Raw genomic sequence first — 23,517 nt, 5'->3', positions numbered from 1 at the left:
AATCATCTATTAGTCAGGATGCTTTGCCTTCAGGAGTTGCTCCAAATTCTTTTTGGAATGTGAACAGATAAAACTTAGGAACACAGAAATATAAAACCACAATTTTATACCATGAAGAACGTATCTTCCAAGAATAAAAATGAAAAAGATGGACTGAATTGCTCTGATCTACACTGAACAGTAATTTCCAACACTGATTCTATGTTAAGTCAGCATCTCTCCAATTATTTCAAGAGATGTCATAAAATTTCCAAAGAAAAACTTGGAAAAACCTGGTTTAATTTTGTGTGTAAATACGTTATGCATCTAGATGATATATATGTAAGCCAACACTTTCCTGGGAGAAAGGTTAATGAACCAGGAACCTGGAAATATCAAACAAGAACAACAAAAAAATAACAAGTGTCATACTCCAAAAAGGCTGGAAATCACTGACAAGGAGAAACCTCCAGAATATTCTGTGCCCCAAGGCTAGTCTTCCATATCAGCAGCTTTTGTAGCCTGCATATCCACATCATTTCTTCAATGTTGGACTTGGTCTCTGTAGCCACAATTTGTTTTTAAAATCTTAGCAATGACAATTTTTAAATATTAGTCCTAACTTTCTAATGAAATTAATCATTTTAATTCATAGTTCTCCTACAAAAAACACAGGGTAAAAAGACATTTAACTTAGTGCCCATAGTTAATTCAGGAAGCAAGGCAATTAATTAATCAGGAAAGCAGCATCCACCTATATTGGAATAGAGAAACGTCACGGAATAAATATTCCAATCCAATATCCTCGTGGCTGACAAGTTTCTATTATTAAACTGCTAACGTGTTTATTTCCTCCACAACAGCTGGATTTTTGTCATGAATATGCATTAAGCCCTGCAGTTATTAGCCCTGATGACTAGGTGACAGTGAGGACACTACTTGAGAATTTGCATTTGACAGATCATTGACACAAAGTCACAGTTCCCTATTTTTTTTTTTTTTCCCTCTTCACTTAAACAGGAATCATGCAATAGGAAATGAACTGGAGCTATTAGAGACTATTCAGGTTTAATAGCACACATCCTTTTAGCTGGCGTTAGAACAATACACAGTGTGGCAGAGTTAAACAGAGGCATCAATTATACTCTCAGACCTGTTAATATTTTTGACAATAGTTAAATAGCACATCCCTTCAGGGCATGGCTTTTCTGCCCTCTCAGTTACACACCTGTCAAGTGTTGAATTTGCCAAAGGGAAACCGTTCGATCTCTAAGGGCAGTCTTAATACGGAAGAAGCAAATTGGAAAAATTAAACATTACTGAATGGAAGTAATGGGAAGGATCTGAAGGGAAAAAAATCGCAGGCTTAATTCAACATGGCACGTCGGCATCTGTCATTAATGCAACAATATGATCATGTTCCCAATACGGTGCATATACCTTGGGCTTTCCAATTATTCCCTCCCCTTGCTTTTTAAAAGACAGAATGATGGCAGAGGAAAATCAAAGGGGTCAGCACTTCCAGTAATAATAAAAAAAAAAGATGGAAACAGTAACTTGCTCCTACTGTGCATATAAAATTATACATTTGAAAACATAATTTAGGTATAAGATAATAAATAAAAGCTAGACATGCATCAGATTTGTGTAGCTACTGGATTAAAAACACAAAACGAATGTCACTCCTTAGATGCATTACTTAAATATTAAATTATAAATATCAATAAATTAGCAGTTGGTAAACTATATAGAAAATTTAAATCTAACATGATAACGTCTAGAATATTTAATGTTTAAACTTTAAAACAGAAAATATTATTTTAAGTTTTTGAAAATTTTCTCTAGTCACGCAAGGAAAAAAATTGGTTACGTTAACAAATGAAACTGAATTGGTAAAGAACGGAGAGTAAAGTGAAGAGTCACAAAAAATGTGGGAAATTATTAATAGTTTCAACCGACATAAAGTCATGGCATCTAGGGCATTTTTACCCTTGGGGGCAGGGGGAGATGTGAGATAAGCTGCAGGGTCAAATAAGGGAAAGGGCTGTGCCTTGGCAGCCAAGGAGCGTGAGTTGTAGCTCTGGCTCTACTCTTCTAAACCACTCTGCTGTAATAAGCAGGGGGAAGAACAGATGGTTTCCTTGGTCCCTTTCAGTATTTGAAGGGGTGACCAATGAGCCAAAAAGTCCAAAGTCATGTAAGACACGCCTACAGAATTCACAAACATCACAGCTTACGTGGCCTTGAAATACAGTTGACCCTTGAACAACACAGAGGGTAGGGGCACGACACCACCCCACACACAGTCGAAAATCCACGTATAACTCTGAATCCCCCAAAACTTAACTACTAGGAGCATACTGTTAACTGGAAGTCTTACCCATAACATAAACAGTCACTTAACACAGATTTTGTATGTTCTAGGTATTATATACTGTATTCTTACAATAAAGTAAACTAGAGAAAAGAAAATGCTATTAAGAACCGTCATAAGGAAGAGAAAGTACATCTATGTGCAGTTCTAACCCATGGTGTTCAAGGGTCAACTGTGTACTAGCTTCTAACATTTAATACAATGAGATGACACTGTCCATAGTCCTAGACTATGAGGCTCAATAATATCATGCTCAATAATTTCCAAAGAAATTTCAGCTGAATCACGTGGGACCCAAACAGTTTTAGAGCCCATATTCTACTTCCATTTAGAAATGACAAAACAAGCTCAACAACAAGTAGGCCCATTTCTCTCCTCCTTTCAGCAGACATGGTAAGTATGGAAGCTATTCCCCTTACATAAGGCTGGCGAGCAGGGAAATTTCGACAGTTGCCTCACTGGACTAATGGTATTCCCTAACACACTTACTAGTACTTTTTCTTTCAACTTTTCATCTCATTCTAATCATATTTTCACATAATACACTAAGGGGAGACATCGTCACACTCTCTAAAGACCAGATAATTTTCCACACCATAATTACACTAATATTCATGATATTGGTTTCTCCAAAAGTGTGCCAATCCATTCTGAAAATGAGTACCTAAAACCAATCTTTTCAATAATTTACAAAGGAAACGAACACAACTACATACAATGAAACTATCTCTGTTTCTTAATTCATGGCCATAACTTTTAAAATCATTAGGTAGAAATTCACTTGAGAAAAATATTTTTAGAGATTCTTCTTGATCTACTTACTTAATTTTGGGGGGCTACTAAAATATCTAGATTAAGAAGTTATATGACATTAAACAAATTCCTTCTCTATTTCTACTATTTGTTCTTTTTGCATTTGGCATATTTTGGGTTTTTTTGTTAATTGGAGCTGTTCTTTCACTGAATTATGAAACTAGTCTACAGGTTTCATTTTAAACTTTTAAGGCAGAATATTTGCTAGCAAGTCACCCATAAACATCAGATTAATGCTAAAAACATCAGAATGAGAATTAACTTGGACTAAAGACATAATTAGACTGACTTCGAACCTTGTGAGGATAGCAACCATTTAAAAAATATTTTTTAAAAACCTGAGAAATGGTGATTAAGTAAGTTCAAAGACCATCTGACTCCAGTTTTCATTCTGTCATTGTGATGTGTTTCAATTTTAATATAAATGCTAGGACTTTTTAATGTTCATAATTTTTACAGAAATAAAACACTGTGTTAACATTTATAAGTCCTAATGTTTATCACCATCTGATGCTGTCACGGGAGCAATTGCTACTTACACTTTTCAGAAGTCAGAATTGCAATTCCTCTAACTGATGACAATGTAATTACTCTTTTACTGTCAAAATAGAGGTGATTTCCCTTCCTCACATACATGATTACACATGCAAATCCAGGCTCATCTGAAATCGTGTAAGTTTACTGAATGTCTGAATCTGAATAAGCAAAATCACATGAACCATGAGTCCTAGTGATGATGGAAACCAAGCTACAGTCATCCACCCTAAACATATTTTCATCATCCCCTTCTCCTGTAGGAACTCATTCTTCCGTATCCACACAGCCTTCAACACAATGTCATATCATCTACAATACACTGCAACAACCGTCACAAAAATAACGGGGGGTGGGGGGGAAGCCACAGTTAATCTGAATGTCTCATTTGGAGGTTTAAATCAGGAGTCCTCAATCCCCAGGCCACGGACTGGTACCGGCCCACGGCCCGTTAGGAACCGGGCCGCACGGCAGGAGGTGAGTGGCAGGTGAGCGAGCGAAGCTTCACGTGCCGCTCCCCATCGCTCCCCACGTTCGCATTACCGCCTGAACTGTCCCCCCACCAACCCCCGCGTCCGTGGAAAAATTATCTTCCACGAAACCAGTCCCTGGTGCCAAAAAGGTTGGGGGCCGCTGGCTTAAATGACTTCATTAACTATTCATTAACACATACAAAAATCAGCCTTTCAGAAAAACACGAGACTTTCACAAGCTCTACGCAACACCACAAAGGCCTCCTGTGAGTGCACCATGTCTTACCTGGTCTTTCAGCTGCTGTACAGAAGTCTGAAGGTTCAGAATCTGGCTGAAGAGTGGGCTCTGCAACACTGACTTGAGAAGGTTCAGTTTGTCTTCATTTGCTACATCCCCGCGCTCCCGCAGCTTGGCCTGCAAGCGCTCTGCCGCCTGCAGGGCCCGATTTTTGTCTAAACCAAAGAGCAGCATTAGACAGTAACAGGATTCGAAAGACAGGCATCAAACCATGCTTATAGAAATCCTAAAGCTATTCCTTTCCAGAGCTCAAAATAGACTCAGAAAAAAAAGAAGGGTCTAAAACATGTCACTATGAATATATTCTTCAAACCTTGAAATCTCTAGTAAGAAAGTTTGACAGCAGGGAACTGGTTATAGTGTACGCTACATGCAACTAATTGTAAAGTACAGAAACTAATTCAGATGAAGCATATTTGAGTTCCAATACCAGCTATTTCATCTCTAATGAAAACCACTCTGTCATCTTGTAAATGCTGACATTTCCACTCTTTAAAAAAACTTATATGTAAGAAAAATTAGAAGTATAACTAATAAGTGGAGGTGAATAATGTTACTGATGAGTTATAACATCCAAAATATGACAATTTCATATATTAAGGGGCAAAGCATTGTATATTTGTGAATTTACTTGAAAATACATCACAATAATGCATATCCCTTCAAAAACACAATTTTTTAGTATTTTAAATGTCTTACCCCCAAAGTAAGATATTTATTTGCCAAAGTAAATATCTTGAATTAGCATATCCTTAATAATCCTAGCATCTTGCAAGCATGCTTCTACCAGATAGTGAGTTTCTACCACATATAATAGTTAAAAATATCTCCCCAAACCCTACTCTCGCTCTCTTTCTCTCCCTTACTTGTAAGTGAAGCCACATTAGTTTTTAAAAAAATGGAGACTGCTCAGATATATGTCCTAACAGATTCATGATGGTAACAAGTGTCTCTATTAAAATATATTTGCCATATCATAGTAATCGAAAAGAGTGAGAATTATCACCAGTCATTTTCGATAGCACCAAATGTAGAATTATGCAGGAATGGGGAAATTAAAACATGAATCAATGTCGACCATGAGTTCACAAACACAAATTTAAAGAAACAATATTTACTCATTTAGTAAGTGCCCTACACATTAACCTTCAAGTTGCGAACTTTCAAAGATGCGAACGTGCATCTGGTTCCAGCAAGGAACCAGAACCTGTGCCATCGACATCAGGCGTGAGTGGAATTGCAGCTTGCCCTCCGTCTCCTATTGCTGAGGATCCTTCAGCTCTACCATCTCCCACCTCCTCCCCCTCCTCCAGTCAGTGACTCTTCTTGCCTGTTCACTTGATGCCAGCCCTTGTATGCCAGCTGTTGTACTGTACTACTGTACTTTTCAAGGTACTATAATGTAAGATTAAAAATGTTTTCTTTATTTTCTGTGTTTGCTTGTTTTTTACGTATTGTATGTGTGAAACGTATTATAAACCTATTACAGTACAGTACTATATAGCCGATTGTGTTGGGTACCTAGGCTAACTTTGTTGGACTTACAAACAAATTGGATTTACGAACCTGCTTTCGTAACGGAACTCGTCCGTATGTAGGGGACTTAACTGTATGCAGAATTTAAAAGCAAATAATAGTAAAGATATGCATGAGAATTTTATTCTGGGTCATATTTCCCATGGTATCTCAGAATACAAATCTAGTATTAATTCCCATGTCAATTCTTGAAAAGTATACAACTCAGTAATAACTTACAGAATGAAGATTATAAGGTAATGGTTTATATAATTCTGTATTTCCCCTTTGCTGTCCACTTTCTTACGAGGAACTTTCCTATGTGGACTGGTAGTCTTTATGATTTGTGACTTTAGTATAAAATAGATAATGCAGGAAATGTACACCCATGCATTCTTACTACGGGCATAGCACCAGGAACAAGAGTCAAAGTAATGATCCCCATGATCACAAAAACAGCTCCTTCTCCTTTCCTGCCACCCACTCTCCCCACCCTTCCCTCAAAACCTGCAGGTGTCAGACCACCAGCCGTGATCATCAAGGCACCAAAGTGAAATCCATATACCTTCCAATAATCATACCCAAAGAGCTCCCTGGAAAAGGTGAGGACTGCAGTGCCAGAAGAGGGACGATGAGGGACTGGGTGTACCATACCTGATATACCTGAAACTAGTTCTACAAACTAGCTTCTCTAAAACTAAAGAGCAGTGTGAAAAAAAGATTAACACATGAGTCTAGAGAATTTGGATATTTCAACCTAAATTATCTCATGTACAAATTAAATTGCTTTAAATTGTCACTTGAGTTTGTCAACCTAAGTGTTTGTTACTGTTTTTTTACCAACTTAAAAGCAAAGCTCAGTAGTATTTCACCTGCCAAGAATAAATTAAAAGTAAGACACGGGCAATGATCTTTCAGTATTAAAAAAATTGTTAAAACTTTTGGTGCTATCCAGAAACAAACATTAACCAGAACTGGTTTCATAAATCAGAATCGGGTTTACATTACGTTTTATTAAAACCCATTATTGGTAGAACATTTCACATGCTCTCAACTTTTACTTATAAATGATGTGTTTTTGATAACACTTCATATGAAATCATCCAAATATAGAAACACATTACCCTAGTACAATGCTAGTGGATAAAAAAAAATTTTAACTAAGTTACTATAGACAGAATCCAGATATATAGAACACACCATATTTCAAAGATCCCAATGGAAGGAGTTTCAATTACTATCAAAATGGTCAGGAAGAAATAGGTCTTACCTATAGTTTCTAACATTCTTCCCAAGTTCAGTGTCCTTCTCTACAATGATTATAAACAGCAACTACAAGGAACTCTAGGGAGAAAAGAAAATAGAATGGTTATGTTTTACAACTTTAAAATTATATTCTAAAACCAAATACTCTAAAAAGCACTTGATACTACTATGATTCCTTTGACCATTAAAATCTTGTTGAGGTAACTTAAGATAGTTTTCTTTATAGGCAAAAAAAGTAATCATTTTAGGATTTATTCAAAATTATATTTGCAGATAATAGTTGTATAATAAGGTAAAAGGCATAAAATCTGTTTTAAGTAAGATGGTAGAAGTATCCAAAATATTTCCTTAAGAGCTTCTCAACACAGACCACTATAACCTTGGATTCACTTACAGATCCTTACCCATAGAGGAAGGCATTTACTTGGCTCCTCATGAGAAATTTCATAGGCAAAAACAAAATAAAATGTAAAAAACAGAATATATGATCCTGCCTTTGAATGCTCAGTCTTAACTGGGAAGATGATTCAGACACACCAATTAAGAAATGAATTGTGACACTCGAGCAGTAAGTGAATCAATGCAAGATAACACATTAAATCACAGACGAAAAACTGAATAAAAGAAAGCACAATGTTAAAAAGATTTTTAAAGTTTTCAAAATACCCTCCTGTCAATAATCTCTCTTATTCCCACTCAAAAAAATCTTCTCAACTCCTTCAACCCACACAGATTTCATCTTTCTCTGATAATACTCATCTAGGCTATTTAAAGTACCAGATACAGATCTCCGCTGACAATATCCACACCACTAACCCATCTTTAACCTTTGCTGTCCAGCAGTTTTGCCCAACTGATTCCAAGTTACATCTATCCTTTACCTTGCGGAAAACCCTGAGTCATTAGGAAGTCAGTGGGTCATTTCTCCAATGCAGAAAAGGAATCCACAACCAGACATCCTCACTTTTCATCTGGAAGATGAGACAGTGGATTTCTCTGAGACGGGACAAGTTGCCCTCTGTAATCTCTTTAAGAGAGAATGCATTTGGGAAAAAAGGAAGAATGTGACGTACACAAGCAGATGCACAGACCATCAATGCCTGCAGTCAGCTCTGTGTAATAACTGAGAACATTACTTATTGACTTTCCTTAACCCAGTTTAGAATATAACGATTTAAAATAACTCCATTTCAAATAGTCAGACAGCTCAACTACTGGCACTTGTTTTAGAAAGTGCCCTGGTGTCAAGAAAAGAGGGCACTAACCTGGATTGAAACCTCAAGAGTGGTGCGGCCTTGAGCAAGGGGCCTATCATCTGAACCTTAGTTTCCCAGAAAACACACTTACTCTTTGGGTATGTAATGATAAATGAGATTAAAAATATATATATATACCAATTTCCAGCTCAGTGCAAAACTCCTAATTCTAAAATATATATTTAGAATTAATGCTGAGCCCATGTATTGAATAGATTAGCATTCCAATGCCAGGCCTTGCATAGTTTCATGGGGCAAAATATAGGGAGATCTTTAAAATAGTTATATTTTTTATTCTTATTTACAAGGAGAATATAATAGTCCTTCATAAAATAGAATATTATTAGGTCCCCTCTCAAAAAATTATTAACTTTTGACAAAAAAATAAAAGGAAAGATACCCCAACAGAAGGAAGCCCAGGTCTACAAAGGTGTATTTAATGCAACCGCCCAAGAGGAAGCATGATAGCAGTGAAAGGGCGTGGACAAGGGAGTCTGATGACCTGAGTTAAAATTTCAGCTTGACCATTTACTAGCTATATACCCTTGTTAAGTCACCCACCTATCTCTTCTGAACTTGGAAATCTCTAATTACAAGTGATTGGTATTCATAAAGTTTTGAAAGGGTAAAATTATATGCATGAGTGCTTGGTATACACAATAAAATTTAGTTTCCCCTATGAAAAACTAACTCAGAAAGATAAACAGTATTCATGACTTGGCAAGGGAGGGGGATAGGCCTATGGATTTAGAGGCCCACTGATTTATGAGGATTCTGCAGAGAAAGCACAGAGTAAGCAGTTCCCAATTGAGAAAAACACTGGCGTCCAAAAGTTCACCTACAAGTCAGGTCTGTGGAAGCGGAATTACTTTTTTCTTTCCAGAGAAACCCTTACCATTAAAGGTTTTTTTTAAAAAAAAAAAAAAGCTCAATTCAGCTGCAAGTCACTGACATTAGTTTCCAGATGAGCACTCCATTCCTCTAGATTTCAGTATTAAAAAAGTAGTTTCACAGTTTGTCTTCTCTGCTCTGATGTCCCTCAATTAAACAGATAACTATTCTGATTTCACCAGGACAGAGACAAGAAGTCGAAAAAAATGTTCCTTTCTATGCCCTATACTCCAATGGCAAGTATTCAGTTTTTAAGTGTAAAACTCATTTGTAATCACAGAATTTTTGAGATTAGAGAGACGGCATCCACTCCCATCAAACTGCAGACATGAATTCTCTTCCTCACCCTTTCACCGCCCCACCAACACCCTTCCCTCTTTACCCATCTCAACATTGTATGAAAATAGAACGGTACCTGGAGGATAACAGTGGGTCATGGCCAATGGATAAGACATAAAGAAGGCTCAATACATTTCAGAAGAATGCCAAGTTCTCTGGGTTTTTCTGGGCAATTCATGCCAGCGGTGATGGAATCAGAGGGGCAGTAAAGAGGCGAAGTAAGATGTGGGTACAATAACAAAGAGACGGACACGAATGCTGGGGCAGAAGCAGTGGTAATGACGGCATAACGGCAACCACAGAGCACCTATTACATTCAGACCTGGGCACTGTTCAAAGCATGTTACCAAATTAAGTCCTTTAATCCTTACACAATCTACTCACTGTACAAATGTGGAAACTGAGGCACAGAAACGTTCAGTAACTTGCCCCACTGGTAAGTGATGAAGCTAAGATTTGAACCCAGGCAGTTTGGTTCCAGAGTCAATTAATTTAGCTTCTACGATATGCTGCCCGCCCCTTGATAGGAAGAAGACTCACCCTAGCATTCTCTTCCCTCTATCCAAGTTCAACATTGTGTAGACCTTGCTCTACACAGGAAAAACTAAAAAAAGAAATGGGGGCCCGAAGTGAATGAAGTCTGAAAGGGACGGGTTCAGACAATTTAACATAGCCCACAATCCACACAAAGGTATGAACAAGTCAGAGTTAAGGATTTTAGACACTATGGGTAGGTACATCAAAGAAAGATCAGTAATATTCCCCATTTATATAATGTCCATATATGTTTAAACAAATCACTTCTGAAATTCAAGATTTTAAGAAAAATCCCCAAGAAAAAATAAGCCTCTTTATATTAATATTCAAAGTACCTTTAAAAATATGGCTATTATATGTCAAAGTACTAAATCCCTCAACACAATGAGAATAAGAATATTCAAATAGTATAAAAAATACTAGCTTCTATACAGTAGCCCCTCTAGCTACTGTTTATATACTCTGCTTGTAGCCATATCACTATTTAGCTATAAATGAGCCTGTCTATTTCAGTAGCCATAGCACTCAGAACTACAGGACATATCAATAATGCATCAATGAATTCAGTGCCTATGAAGCACTACAGTGCTAGGCAAGTGCTGTTTCCATACATTACATTATGGGAGCTGGGGCCCCAACCATCTTGCTCTCCATAATATCCTCCACTGCCTGGCACATTATTCTCTCCATTTTCCAGATAAGACAACAGAGGAAAGGAAGAGGCTGAGGTCTTACTCAGGGTCACAGAGCTAGCAAGCCAGAAATCTTAGATTTGAATCTAACTCTGTTTGATTCAAAGCCCCCACTTACTCAATCACACTATCCCTTATTTTCCATATTGTTATAGGAAAAAAGAATGTGCAGGGCAATGTATAACATTGTTAGTATTTGTATAAAAGAAGAGGAGGGAAAACATTTGTATAAGTCAAATTAATATATGCACGTTTATGAAAGCATAGACTATTCCTACAAGCTTTCCAAAGGCACTAATGGTGGGATGTAGAGAGCTGGAGGACATTAGAAGAAACTTATTCTGACCTGCACTTCTTCTGAGTTTGAAAAATTTTGTGTCAATATAAGGTGGCCAGATTTAGCAAATTAAAAATACAGGATACCTAATTTAATCTGAAATTCAGATAAATGAATAAATTTTTAGTATACGTATATCCCATGCAATACTTAGGATACAGTCATACTAAACACTAAATTGTTGATTATCTGAAATTCAAATTTAGCCAGGCATCCATTATTTTATCGGGCAAGCCTACTTATGTACATATTGTCTTAGAAAAAAAGCAAATTTTTAAAATCATTTTTAGTTTAAGGACTTCATGCTTCTTGCAGAACTTTAATATAATGACAGAGCTGCCAAATCCTTTATAAATCTCTAACCGTTTTAGCTGTGACCATATGATTCTCCAACAACTGGCTGATAACACTAGTTTCAGTCGAGGACAAAAATAAGACAGCTTCTTTCGTTTCTTTTAGAAACAGAAACTGATTAATTAACAAATCATTCTACTTTTCAACAAGTTGTACTGCTATATGTAGGCACAGCTTTTGTGTAGTAGAGAATCAGTGCCTGAGACATAAAACAAATCATTCTGCCCAACACAGATTATATGGCAACTAACAAGTGAAAATATGTCTTACGCTAAAAATAACTCTACTAAGAGAAACTGCCCCAAATGCATACAATTTTCCAGTTATCTTAAACAATTCTGACTGTAAAAGGAGTACACCATTAAAAGAGCTTGCTGCAATGGTTGGTGGCTTGTCAAAGTCACTTAGCGTCTGTTAATGCATTTAAATTTAGCATTTGTCTCATTCTTAGCTGCCTCAGCACTACCTGAAGTTAGCAGACAAGTACAAGGCTGTAGTCATCTGCAGGTAGTTTGTCATAAAGTCAAGTGGCCATGACAGCAAAACTTACACTTGCAGTCATAATTCATATTCTAGGGTAACGTTACTGAACTACTGTTACAGGAGCACAGAAACATCCAACTACCCACAACATCATGCAATCATCCAACAGAAAACAGTCAGCTCTTCTTAGCATCTGTTCTTTAGAACTTCTCCCTCATTTTTACAGGCTTGATCAAAAAAGCATTTGTGAACAAAACCTTGCTTTCAAGTTGACATTTATGAATCTCTCCGAATTCCTTCAGTAGAATTTATTAATTCTTTTTTGCTCCCCCAAATCGAAGAAAATCAAGTTTCAAGGAACCTTGCTTTTACAGCATAAGGCAAATACTGATTGATGGTCTTGTCCTTCCTTTATAAAATGGAAAGATAAATTACCTGTCCAAAACGAATATGCTGAGGGGGCCACAGGGTTAGAAAAGAACTCAAATTCTGTTGTTTATTGATTCAGCAACTCACGGGGCTCCTACATGATGAACATATTGTTAGGTGAGAGAATTAGAGGAATGAGGACAGTCTGGGAACTCACGGGCCAAGTGAATGCAAGAAAAAACAAGTAAACAGACACTTAAAATATAAGAAGACAAGAGAGGGATGCCATCAAACCCAAACTGAAGAGAAAGGGAAAGTTTCCCGGAGGCAGAGACCCCTGCATAGAATTCTAAAGAACAGGTGGGAGTTAGGGCAGAACGGGTGATAGAAGAGCTCCCAACATAGAGGCAAGAGTACCTAGCACCTTTCTGAGCATTGCAAGTAGTTACTTATGCCTGGACCAGGCCTGAAGGAGAAGGAAAGACAGAGGTGATGAGGCTAGAGATGCGGGTACAGGCTAAGTCACTGAGGGCCCTGCACGCCATTCTTGACGAGTTTAGATATGTAATACTGAAGTTTGTTTCGGTACAGTGAGTGACACAATCAAACTTTGTTTTTAGAAAGATAACTGGTGATAGTGTGGAACACCTATAAAAGGGGGAAAAAAGACTGGAAACAAGAAGGTCAGGTAAGAGGCATTTTCAAAAATAGAGATGAAAGTGAAAAATAAATGAAAATGGGAGACAGATTTGAGGAATTAAGAGCTGTAAGCAACAGGACCTGGTAAAGTGGAGGTAAGGCAGATGAGTCTAGGATGAATCCCAGCTTTCCTGCTTGAGTTATTGATCGGATGGTAATACTAGCCACTGAATAGAGAATATAAAAAAAAAAAATAGCAGGTCAGTGGTATGACTGTTCTAGAAATAAAGCACTATAGTGATCAAGAGTTTAAAAGGCTGGGTTATACAGTACCTCATAACACTGCGATGGACTGAACTGTATGCCTCCAAAATTCATATGCTGAAGCTGAAACCCTCAATGCGATTGTATTTGGAGATAGCACTTTTAGGAAGTAATTAAGGTTAAATGGGATCATAAGAGTGGGGTCCTAAACCAAGAGGACTGATGGCCTTATAAGAAGAGAAAGATATCTATCTCCCTCTCTCCCTCCTTCCCCCACTCTTACCCTCCTTCCCCCTCACCACATGCAAGCACCAAAGAAAAGCCATGTTTTTTTCTTTGGAAGGACACAGTGAGAAGGTGGCCATCCACAAACCGGGAAGAGAGCTCTCACCAGAAACCAAACCTTGCCAGACCTTGAGGTTGGACTTCCAGCCTTCAGAACAGTGGGGAAATAAATTTCTGTTAAGCCACCCAGTCTATGGCATTATTTACAGCAGCCTGAACTAACTAATACAGATTTGAATCTTCCCACAGCCCCTGCTCCAAGGAATATGCCATTACACACTATGATATGCCCCTTTCCTTCAACCATAACCAGGGGAACAAGGGATGGGCCCCTCACCCAAGGGAAGACAATCTAAGTGCTGATCTAAAAGGCAGAATTGGGGTACAGTCTCTCTCTTGGGAACTAGAGAGAATAAACCAATTAGCGGTGGAGCTAGAGTGGAAAAGATACAAGGAGCATGAGTAAAGAATGAAGAGGCTAAGATGGGGCACATGCAAGCTTGAGTTAACAGAGACCAAAACAAATAGAGACATGGATAAAGACAGAAGAACACAGCTGACATTAGGAGAGAGGCAGGTATTCCTTGGGAGACCCAACACAGCCAGTGAGAGGGAAACAGAGTAATTGGTCCCTAAGATGCACAGTCACTGACATCCATTCTTACAGTGCACTCCATTTTGCCAGAGGTAATTAGTATGAGTCTCTGTTTGTCCCATTCAAACACACCTAACTATTACAGGCTGCTTTGGTATAGCATCATACTATCACATCCCAAACAAACCAATATCCTGCTTAAGAAGTACCCTTCCTCCTTTAACTAATTCATGTGGATTCTCTACTTCTAATAAAGATTTGAAGGAGCTTACAAGCAAAGATAACTTTAATAGGACCACTGAGATAATTAAGATTTTACAGGGGAGACAGTTACATCAGAAAAACAAAGCATAAGGAACTGCTACTATGGTGGGTGAATAAAATTCTATATTCAGTTTTGATCAGAGCCTGAGAAAAGCCATCAGGTTTCAATCAAACAAATCACAAATCCATTGTTGAAAAAGGAATGTGAGATCCGACTGACAAGGTTTCATTCTATAAATGAAACCATAGTAACTGTGGAAAACGTTTACAAATAATGCAAATATTTCTGGCTAAAATATTCCAGTCAAAGAAGAATAGAAATACTTTCACTTCAAACTCCACTAGAAAAATAAGCCAAATATGCATGTTAAAAATTGAAAGTAACACTTAAAAAAACAGAAATGGAATCTATAATTTATAAACCAGGAGGAAAAAAGATGGAACAAAGAATACTAAGCAATCTAAAAGACACTGGGAACAGAGAAGAAAAGAAAAAAAGATAAAAGCATAGTAAACAAAAAACACAAAACAAGAGGACTGAAATAAATTCAGATATCCATATTCCCAACAAATATAAATGGGTTAGACTCACTTACTAAAGAACAGACTCACAATCCATATCTCAAAAATGAAAATGGGGCTTCTGTGGTGGCACAGTGGTTGAGAATCTGCCTGCCAATGCAGGGGACATGGGTTCGAGCCCTGGTCTGGGAAGATCCCACATGCTGCAACTAGGCCCGTGAGCCACAATTACTGAGCCTGTGCATCTGGAGCCTGTGCTCCGCTACAAGAGAGGCCGCAATAGTGAGAGGCCCGCGCACCGCGATGAAGAGTGGCCCCTGCTTGCTGCAACTAGAGAAAGCCCTTGCACAGAAACGAAGACCCAACACAGCCAAAAATAAATAAATAAATAATTTTTTTTAAAAAAATGAAAATGAAAGTTGCAGAATACAGTTTGATGTCGCTTAATCTATAATTTTTACAGAATATAAAATAATAATATATGCTACATATAAATAGGTATATATGTGCTTTCATCATTTCAACAATGAATTAAAAAGTCATTCTAAAATTACAGTTATGATTACTTTTAGGGGTGGACAGGTGGAAGTAGTAGCTTTAGATCAGAGAGAAGTCAAAAGGGGACTTTAGCTTTCTCTATTTTTTTTAAGGAAACTATACTTTTAGAATGTTTAAACTTATATATGTAAAAAGTAATTGGGTTGAAATATTTATGGATAAAATGGTGAAATGTCTGGGATTTGGTTCCAAAAAATGAAAGAGAACAGAAGAAATAAGACTGGCCATGAACCTGTGGCTGTTAAAACTGAATGATAGATACATGAGGATTCACTGTAATATACACAGTGCAAAATGTACATTTTAAGTTTTTCATAATAACAATTAGAAAAATAAGAGAGTGTCAGTAAACATATGAAAATGTTAATACCTAATTTTGGAGGATAGGACTAGAGCTGGTTATTTCCTTCTTTATTCACAATATTTCTCAAATTCTCCCTAGCATCTTTCCTCAACAAAAAAAGATTTCACTTCAAACTACTAAATTACTTGGAAAAAATTTTGTACCATTGGTAAATGCTACCAGAAAGATAATTTCTTCAGGCTAGATTACTTATACTCCAACAAAATGAAAGGAAATATTATGAAAAGACTTTTCCAAAAATTAGTATCTTATAAGGAATTTTAATTTTTACCATTAAAAACAAAGCTTATTCTGATTTTCTCATGCCTACTCTGCTGCTAGTTTTACCAAGCCCTTTTAGATAACAGCCTTAGAAGCAGATCTTATGGCCCAGGATTAGCCAATTCCATGTGACAGAGCTAGCAGCAGGCAAGAAGTGATGAATGACTACTGCTGTTCTAGTTTTGAACATATACACAGTGCAAACCAAAATCCCCACCTTTGGAAACTGATGGGTGAACCCAAGAGAGTACATAAATATAAATGTTTCGGTTGAAAGAAAACTTATCCTTCATGCATATGTAAATGATGATTCAATATTATGAACAGTCATATATCTAAGCTAATACTATAATACGGGCAAGTGGCATATTAATCCACAATTATGTGGACATACATAAATTACAATCATTACTTTGACTAAGAATCCACATACTCTAAACAAATTTTGGTGAAAATAATATCAACTTATTCCTCTTCCTAGGAATTTCCTAATAGGGAGAAAAAAAACCTATTGAAAAGGAAAATATATATAATTTAGATATTAGGATATTTTATTACTTCTAGATACACTTATACGACAATGCGTTTATACTAACAAACATGGTCATTGGCTATATTTTGGTTTTGAAAGCTACTTCCTTTTATTTTTAAGATTGTTGGATTGAGGTGAAGGGCTAACTGTCCTTTCAAATGGTATAACATGTTCTATCCTTAACTGCAGATTCCCTAAAAGCACAAAGATACTAACTTTAAAAGGACATTTCACCAGATTAATATCCACTTCCAGAATTACACACTTATATTTTGTGATGCTTTTGAGTCAAATTCCCTTATTAACTGCTCACACCTAAAGATGAAGTCAATTTTATGGTTGAAAGGAGCCTCAAAAAACATGTAGGTCACAGACAAGCTCAAGTTTGCTGAGGTTTGGTTCTATAACAAACCAGTGCTGTGTCAGGCTGCTATATATTACTCAACTGACTATTTGAAAGGCTGAACTTTTTTTTTTTAATATACTAGACAAACCAATTCCATTTATATTCCATTGTATTATATTTATTTCCTTCCTCCTCCACCATCATCCATATTTTTTTAAAAGAACAACCAAACACACACACACACACACACACACACACACACACATTTTCTCTCTCTTGCTCGCGCGCTCTCTCTCTCCTAGAGAACTAGAGATTCCAATACCTTCTCTCTGGGCACCCATTTTTACATATTTTCCATCCGTAATGTTCTCTCTTAGTACATTCCTACAGGACAGGGACCCTCTCCCCAAATCAACTCACACCAAATACGGTGACTCAGAAAAAAGATTTAGATGCTTCTGAGAATGAAGATTTAGCCTCTCTGTTCTCTCCCTAGCCAAACTCAGAGGCATTTACATTGTTGGGCAGTTTGCCCCTGTTTGCTACCACATTTTCAGTGCTACGAGCCAAGATGCAACAGGCTGTGCACGTTTGTTGGACAGAAACAGGCAGGGGGATTCCTCCAATGGCTGCCCTGCAGGCGAGCAACATGGGGGCAGCTAGGGGCACATAAAGCACTCACTCCAGCCACATAATTGTCTTGGGGGAAACCGAAAATGGGCAGGAGGATTAACTCTGTGCCACAGAATTCTCAGGTGTTATTCCTACAGTTGGCAACCAATTCTCCAGAGAAATTACTTCATGCCTCTGCCTCCTGCCTTTTTGCCTGCCTGGAATGAGGCAATTCTCCAGTGGATCGGGCCAACAGTGTCCTCGGTGTTTAGAAAAAGCATGAATACTCAAAGCGTCCCCATGGGACCCTGAAACATGGCCTGCAGCTGCTCTGTGTTAGGACTGATCAACTGCAGGACGAGGTAACAGATCTCTGTCATTCCTGGCTGCCCTCTCAAGGATGATGAGTTTGTGAGATCTCAATGACGATACTGGTGCAGAACAAAACAATACGTGGCTTTGTCAGTTGTGACTCAATGATTCCTTAGGGTAAAGCCCTAAAGAACAGTGCAGAGAGACAACCTTTCCGATACAGATAAAACTGTGGACCTCAGAGATGGGAGGTGACAAGAATATTACAACCACGCTGCTTCAACTTACCTCCCCACCCAATTAATCCATGCTCTTTACCAAAGGTCATTTCTAGGGCTTTTCCCCATAACTTTTAAAATAACTCTACTTCCACCATTTCCAAATTGCTTCTCCTGTTCTGGAATCTTTTCTACAAAAATGATGAAGCATCGTCTATCACATGGCCTACCTACTTAGCTATCTTTGAGCTCTAAGTACTATACATAATTAGATATTTTTATCTTTCCCCATCAATCAGTGCCTCCTAAATTCAGTTTGTGGCTTTCCTGATTTACCTTTGCTGAATTTGGATGAGAACAAAGACAAAGTTTACAAACTTTACTCAGAAAAGGGCAGCCTCAAATTTCTAATAGGAACTCCTCTGGGAAGAAAACAACATACTGTAGTGATATTTAACGTGGCTGTTTTCCTCTCCTGGACTATGCCTGTGGTGACTAGAAGTCTGCATCCCCTGTTGGTTTAGTTCCAACTCTTTGCATAGAGGAAAACCAGGCATATACGAGAAGAGCTTGTGAAAGATCATGCTCTCTTGCTCTGAGTCCATTCTTTGTAATAATTTTCATGAAAAAAATTTAGAACCCTTAAGTTTAGCTGGCAGAAGAAATCAAAGCATTTTTTGCAATTACTAACTCTTAATAATTTCAAATATCTTATTTGAAGACATCAGAAAATTTTGTGAGCTTTTACTCTTTCCAAAACAACTTGCTAACACATTTTACAGATATGGAAGTAGAAGGTCAAAGAGACTACTAACTTCCCCAACGTCACATAACTCAGATCTTTTATTAAGGAATTGTATTTCTATATCCATTATTATGTGAGGGTACTGAAAAGTCTAGGTAATAAAACATCAACAATTATCTGAAAGTTTCAGCCAAAAATAATCTTAATTTAGCTACAAGAGGATTTGGGGGCAGAGAAGAAGGGAGAAAATAATAAACTTAAAAATCTTACTCCATTAGAATGGGTGTCTATGCCAACTTAATTCCCTCAACAATAAAATGCTTAATTTTCCACGTCATTTTGCTGATTTAAAAAAAAAAAGCAACTTTATTCCTCAGGTACAAATTCACCACCAAATACTCCCTTCAAGAACCAAAGGTTTCCAAATATATATATTCACCACTACAGTATCTAAAACGTAGGCTTGGTTGTAATCCACAAACTAAAGCAATAATTTGTCATTTAAGACTTTTAAAACATGCTATTCAATGACAACTAATAATAAAACTGCATATAAGAATTGGTTGCTATTACATCTACTATAATAATAACTCTTCCAGAGAATAAAATTGTCCATAAGTGAGTTTTTTAGACAATGAACCAGCATTATTTTTACTGTCTGAAATGAAACCACTTATGAAATGGCTTTCATATATCCGTCTTCTTAAACAGAGCATATGTGCTTCACAAACACACACCCATTTTCAAGTAAGAAACCTGAGGCTCAGAAAGATGAAAGTGTTTTCTCCTACATTCACGAAGCTTGTAAGAGTGCTAACATTAAAAGCCAATCCCATTCACCAAAGCCAAGTCCCTTCTACCAAATCATAGCTCTGTGCTCTAATACTACTACTACAGGAAAGAAAATAGCTATTTACCTTCAGATGAAGTAGCCTCAGGCAGAGCTTTCAGAGTTCCCAAGCTGTTTTATAAAGCTCTCTTGAAAAAACACTCTACCATTTTACTAGCTGTGAGATCCTGGGCAAGTCACTTAACTTCTCAGAGCTGCTGCTGTAAAGTGATGTTAACAATAACATATGCAAAGTGCCTGGAAGTAACAGGCATATAAAAGCTGCTGCTATTTATTATTTTTGTCTTCTAGTGTCTACTGTTTCCAATTTGCTATGTAACTCCTTAACATGAGTGAAAATTGATCATTTCTGAACTGGGACTTGCAAACTGAACCATGTCTTACCTATGCAGTAAACAAAGCACATGGCTTTAGGATAGCTTTCCCATTGCTGAAAACTATCCGTACTTTCTGTACTATTGAGGATCCCTCTCTAAAGTACTTCAAAGAAGTAGAAATGAACCCAAAGAAACTGTAATCCAAAATTCAGCTTAGTCAAAGAACTGACACTTAAAAGTATTAAGTTATCAACCAGAGAAGACAGAGGGAGAGGGAATAGGTTCTGTTTCTGGCAGGACACAGATAAACAAATGAAAGGAAAGAAATAATGAGGTGAGGAAGCTGAAAGGGAGAAGAGACAGAAAGTTGGAGGGCAGCAAAGCGATTTAGAAAACCCTGAGAAAATTCCTTAGCACTCACAAGGCCAAGAGGCGGCGGGGGCTACTAAGGTCACAGATGCCCAGAAGAAGGGAATCATTTCCCCTGCCAAAGTGAAATCTGATCTCAAAGGAAAATCTCGAGCTCTATCTTCTCTCACCCGCAAACTAGCAAACACAGTAAAACTCAGTACATCTGAGTTACTGTCTTTGTGACTCGGCTGTCAGAATCCCATGAAATAAAAGTATGTGAAAGTGCTTAGAAAATGGGAAGTGATATAGAAGCATTAGGCATTATTTTAACAACAGTATCAGCATCAGAATGGCTGATACTGTTTCTTATCCCTAATTTTAAGAAAATGAACAGCAAAAAATATTATATATACACAGCACTATGTTAGCAAGTTTTAAATAAGCACTTCCATTTCCCTAGGCATAAGGCACAGGCAGAGTTAGCATGAAGATACTTGCATGGGACACTTCCATTCTCATACAAATAAATATGCACTTTCACATCTAATTTTGTATTCATAATTCTGCTTTAAGAAAGCCATCCTAAATTCTATAAGCTTTAAGCCCCCCAAATCTGTACTATCTGCCTCTATCACTGAAGCATATGAAAGAGAGGAACCTAGCTTCTGAGCTCTCAATTTAGTAGAAAACAGTAAGTAATGACACTGCAACAAGATGGGCTAAATTCTGGGAGAGTACAAAGGAATCCAATGCTGTCAGAATGAGTCAGAAAAAGATTGGAGATGTGACAGGTGAATTGTCCTGAAAGACATGCAACTTAGGAGAATGTGAGGGACAGCCAGGAGAGGGAATGGCATCTCTTACTAACGCAAGGACATCTGCTAAGGCAATGAAACCAGAGAACTTAATGACAATGGTTCTATACTACAGGGCTACCACACTAGACAGAAGAGAGGAAAGCACTGTCCCAAGCACAGCTCCCTGGGACTCTGCCTTGCAGGGAGATAGCAGTGCATTTTAGATACATGGGGCAGGGGTGGCAGGGAAGAGGGGTGTTACTAAAATTTCTTTTCCAGAAAAACAATTCTGGCAATAGGCTAAATAATTCACCAAAAATACAAAGAACTAATGGGACGTCCCTGGTGGTCCAGTGGGTAAGACTCCGAACTCCCAGTGCAGGGGGCCCAGGTTCAATCCCTGGCTGGGGAACTAGATCCCACATGCCACAACTAAGAAGTCCGCATGCTGCAACTAAAACCCGGCACAGACAAAAAAAAAAATATATATATATATATATATTTTTTAATTCTTAAAAAAAAAAAAGAACTAATAATGGTATAGCCAGATGTTAGGCTGTTAAAACAGCCCAGTCAGGAAATAATGTGAGCCAAGATTAATGCAGTGGCAAGAAAAAACAAAGAGTTGACACAGATACACTCATTAGAGAGAATTAAAATGATCAATGACCACTAGACGTGTGTTGGGGGCAGGCATAACGAGCGAGTGACAGCAACAAAGGTTGACTCTCAATGTTTCTAATCTGGGAAACTAGAAATACTGGAACATCATTAGCTTAAACAACAGAAAGAAAAATGTCATTTAGAGGAAGAGGGCAGAAATGCATTCCTTTTGGACATATTGAGCTTGAAATGTCTCTAGAAAACAGGAAATAATAGAACTTAAGTTCCGTGAGAGCAGGAACTTTGTTGGGGTTTTTTTTTTTTTTTTTTTAATTGTTGTTGGTTCCTTTTTCTCAGTGGGCTGTCACCAGCCCTAGAAACAGTGGCCGGCCCAAAGTAGGCACTCAGTAAACATTTGCTGAAAGAATGAATTGACTACATATGTGAACCTAAGAAGAAAAGAACTAAGAGATGTAAAGTCAGGGAATCACTGGCCGCAAGGTGTTGCTGAAGATAAAGGAGATTAATCAGGAAGAAGGTAGAGATTAACAAGAGAAGGGAATTGAGGTTGGAATCCTGGGAAACATGGACAATTAAAAAGTAGAATGTAATGCATAAGAATTATTTTAGGGATAAAAAGCAATTAGAAGTAAGGACTCTTCACGCCTTAACACTCTCAACATACTATACTCACGAAACTCCCACTCTGGCCAACACGCTAGGCCAGGTTACTGTTTATTTAGCTGACCCTAAATAACGCTTATTTGACATCACTTTGATTCCTATACTAACGTAAAAACAAATTATTTATGGAAGATAACCTTAATCAGGTCAAATTAAATATAGGAGAAGATCAAAATATCTTAAACAGACATCAAACAATCACCTGTGGAATAAATTAAAATTTTAGAGGGGACCTTCAAGATGGCAGAGGAGTAAGACGTGGAGATCACCTTCCTCTCCACAAATACATCAGAAATACATCTACACGTGGAACAACTCCTACAGAACACCTACTGAACGCTGGAAGAGACCTCAGACCTCCCAAAAGGCAAGAAACTCCCCACGTACCTGGGTAGGGCAAAAGAAAAAAGAAAAAACAGAGAAAAAAGAATAGGGACAGGACCTGCACCTTGGGGAGGGAGCTGTGAAGGAGGAAAAGTTTCCACACACTAGAAGCCCCTTCACTGGCAGGGCCAGGGGTGGGGGATGGGGGGGGGTGGGCGGGGGGAAGCTTCGGAGCCACGGAGGAGAGCGCAGCAACAGGGGTGCGGAGGGCAAAGCGGAGAGATTCCCGCACAGAGGATCACTGCCGACCAGCACTCACCAGCCCGAGAGGCTTGTCTGCTCACCCGGCGGGGCGGGTGGGGGCTGGGAGCTGAGGCTCGGGCTTCGGAGGTTGGATCCCAGGGAGACGACTGGGGTTGGCTGCATGAACAAAGCCTGAAGGGGGCTAGTGCACCACAGCTAGCCAGGAGGGAGTCTGGGAAAAGTCTGGAGCTGCCTAAGAGGCAAGAAACCATTGTTTCGGAGAGGGGATTCCTTCCCTGTGTGCCCACAGAAGACAGAGCA

The 23,517-nt window shown here is 38.1% G+C and overlaps 1 protein-coding gene across 13 annotated transcripts in view; it reads right to left on the bottom strand.

Annotated features, from left to right (window-relative positions):
- MPDZ (multiple PDZ domain crumbs cell polarity complex component) overlaps positions 1 to 23,517 on the bottom strand; it is a 173,196-nt gene that overhangs the window by 132,302 nt on the left and 17,377 nt on the right. For 12 of the 13 annotated variants that reach the window (XR_009008557.1, XM_057547814.1, XM_057547822.1 and 9 more), the window contains exons 2-3: positions 7,257 to 7,330; positions 4,460 to 4,626 (exon numbers count right to left, since the gene is read on the bottom strand). Coding sequence is in view for 12 of the 13 variants with exons in the window: in XM_057547814.1 (XP_057403797.1) it covers positions 4,460 to 4,626; positions 7,257 to 7,272 (183 nt within the window). In the remaining variant the exon portion in view is untranslated. Of the gene's footprint in view, positions 1 to 4,459; positions 4,627 to 7,256; positions 7,331 to 8,133; positions 8,153 to 23,517 lie in introns of those variants that run through there. The other variant, XM_057547815.1, reaches the window with a different exon arrangement.

Source organism: Balaenoptera acutorostrata, chromosome 6, assembly GCF_949987535.1.
Source record: "Balaenoptera acutorostrata chromosome 6, mBalAcu1.1, whole genome shotgun sequence".
Taxonomy (NCBI): Eukaryota; Metazoa; Chordata; class Mammalia; order Artiodactyla; family Balaenopteridae; genus Balaenoptera; species Balaenoptera acutorostrata.
This window is presented reverse-complemented; position numbering and strand designations above follow the sequence as displayed.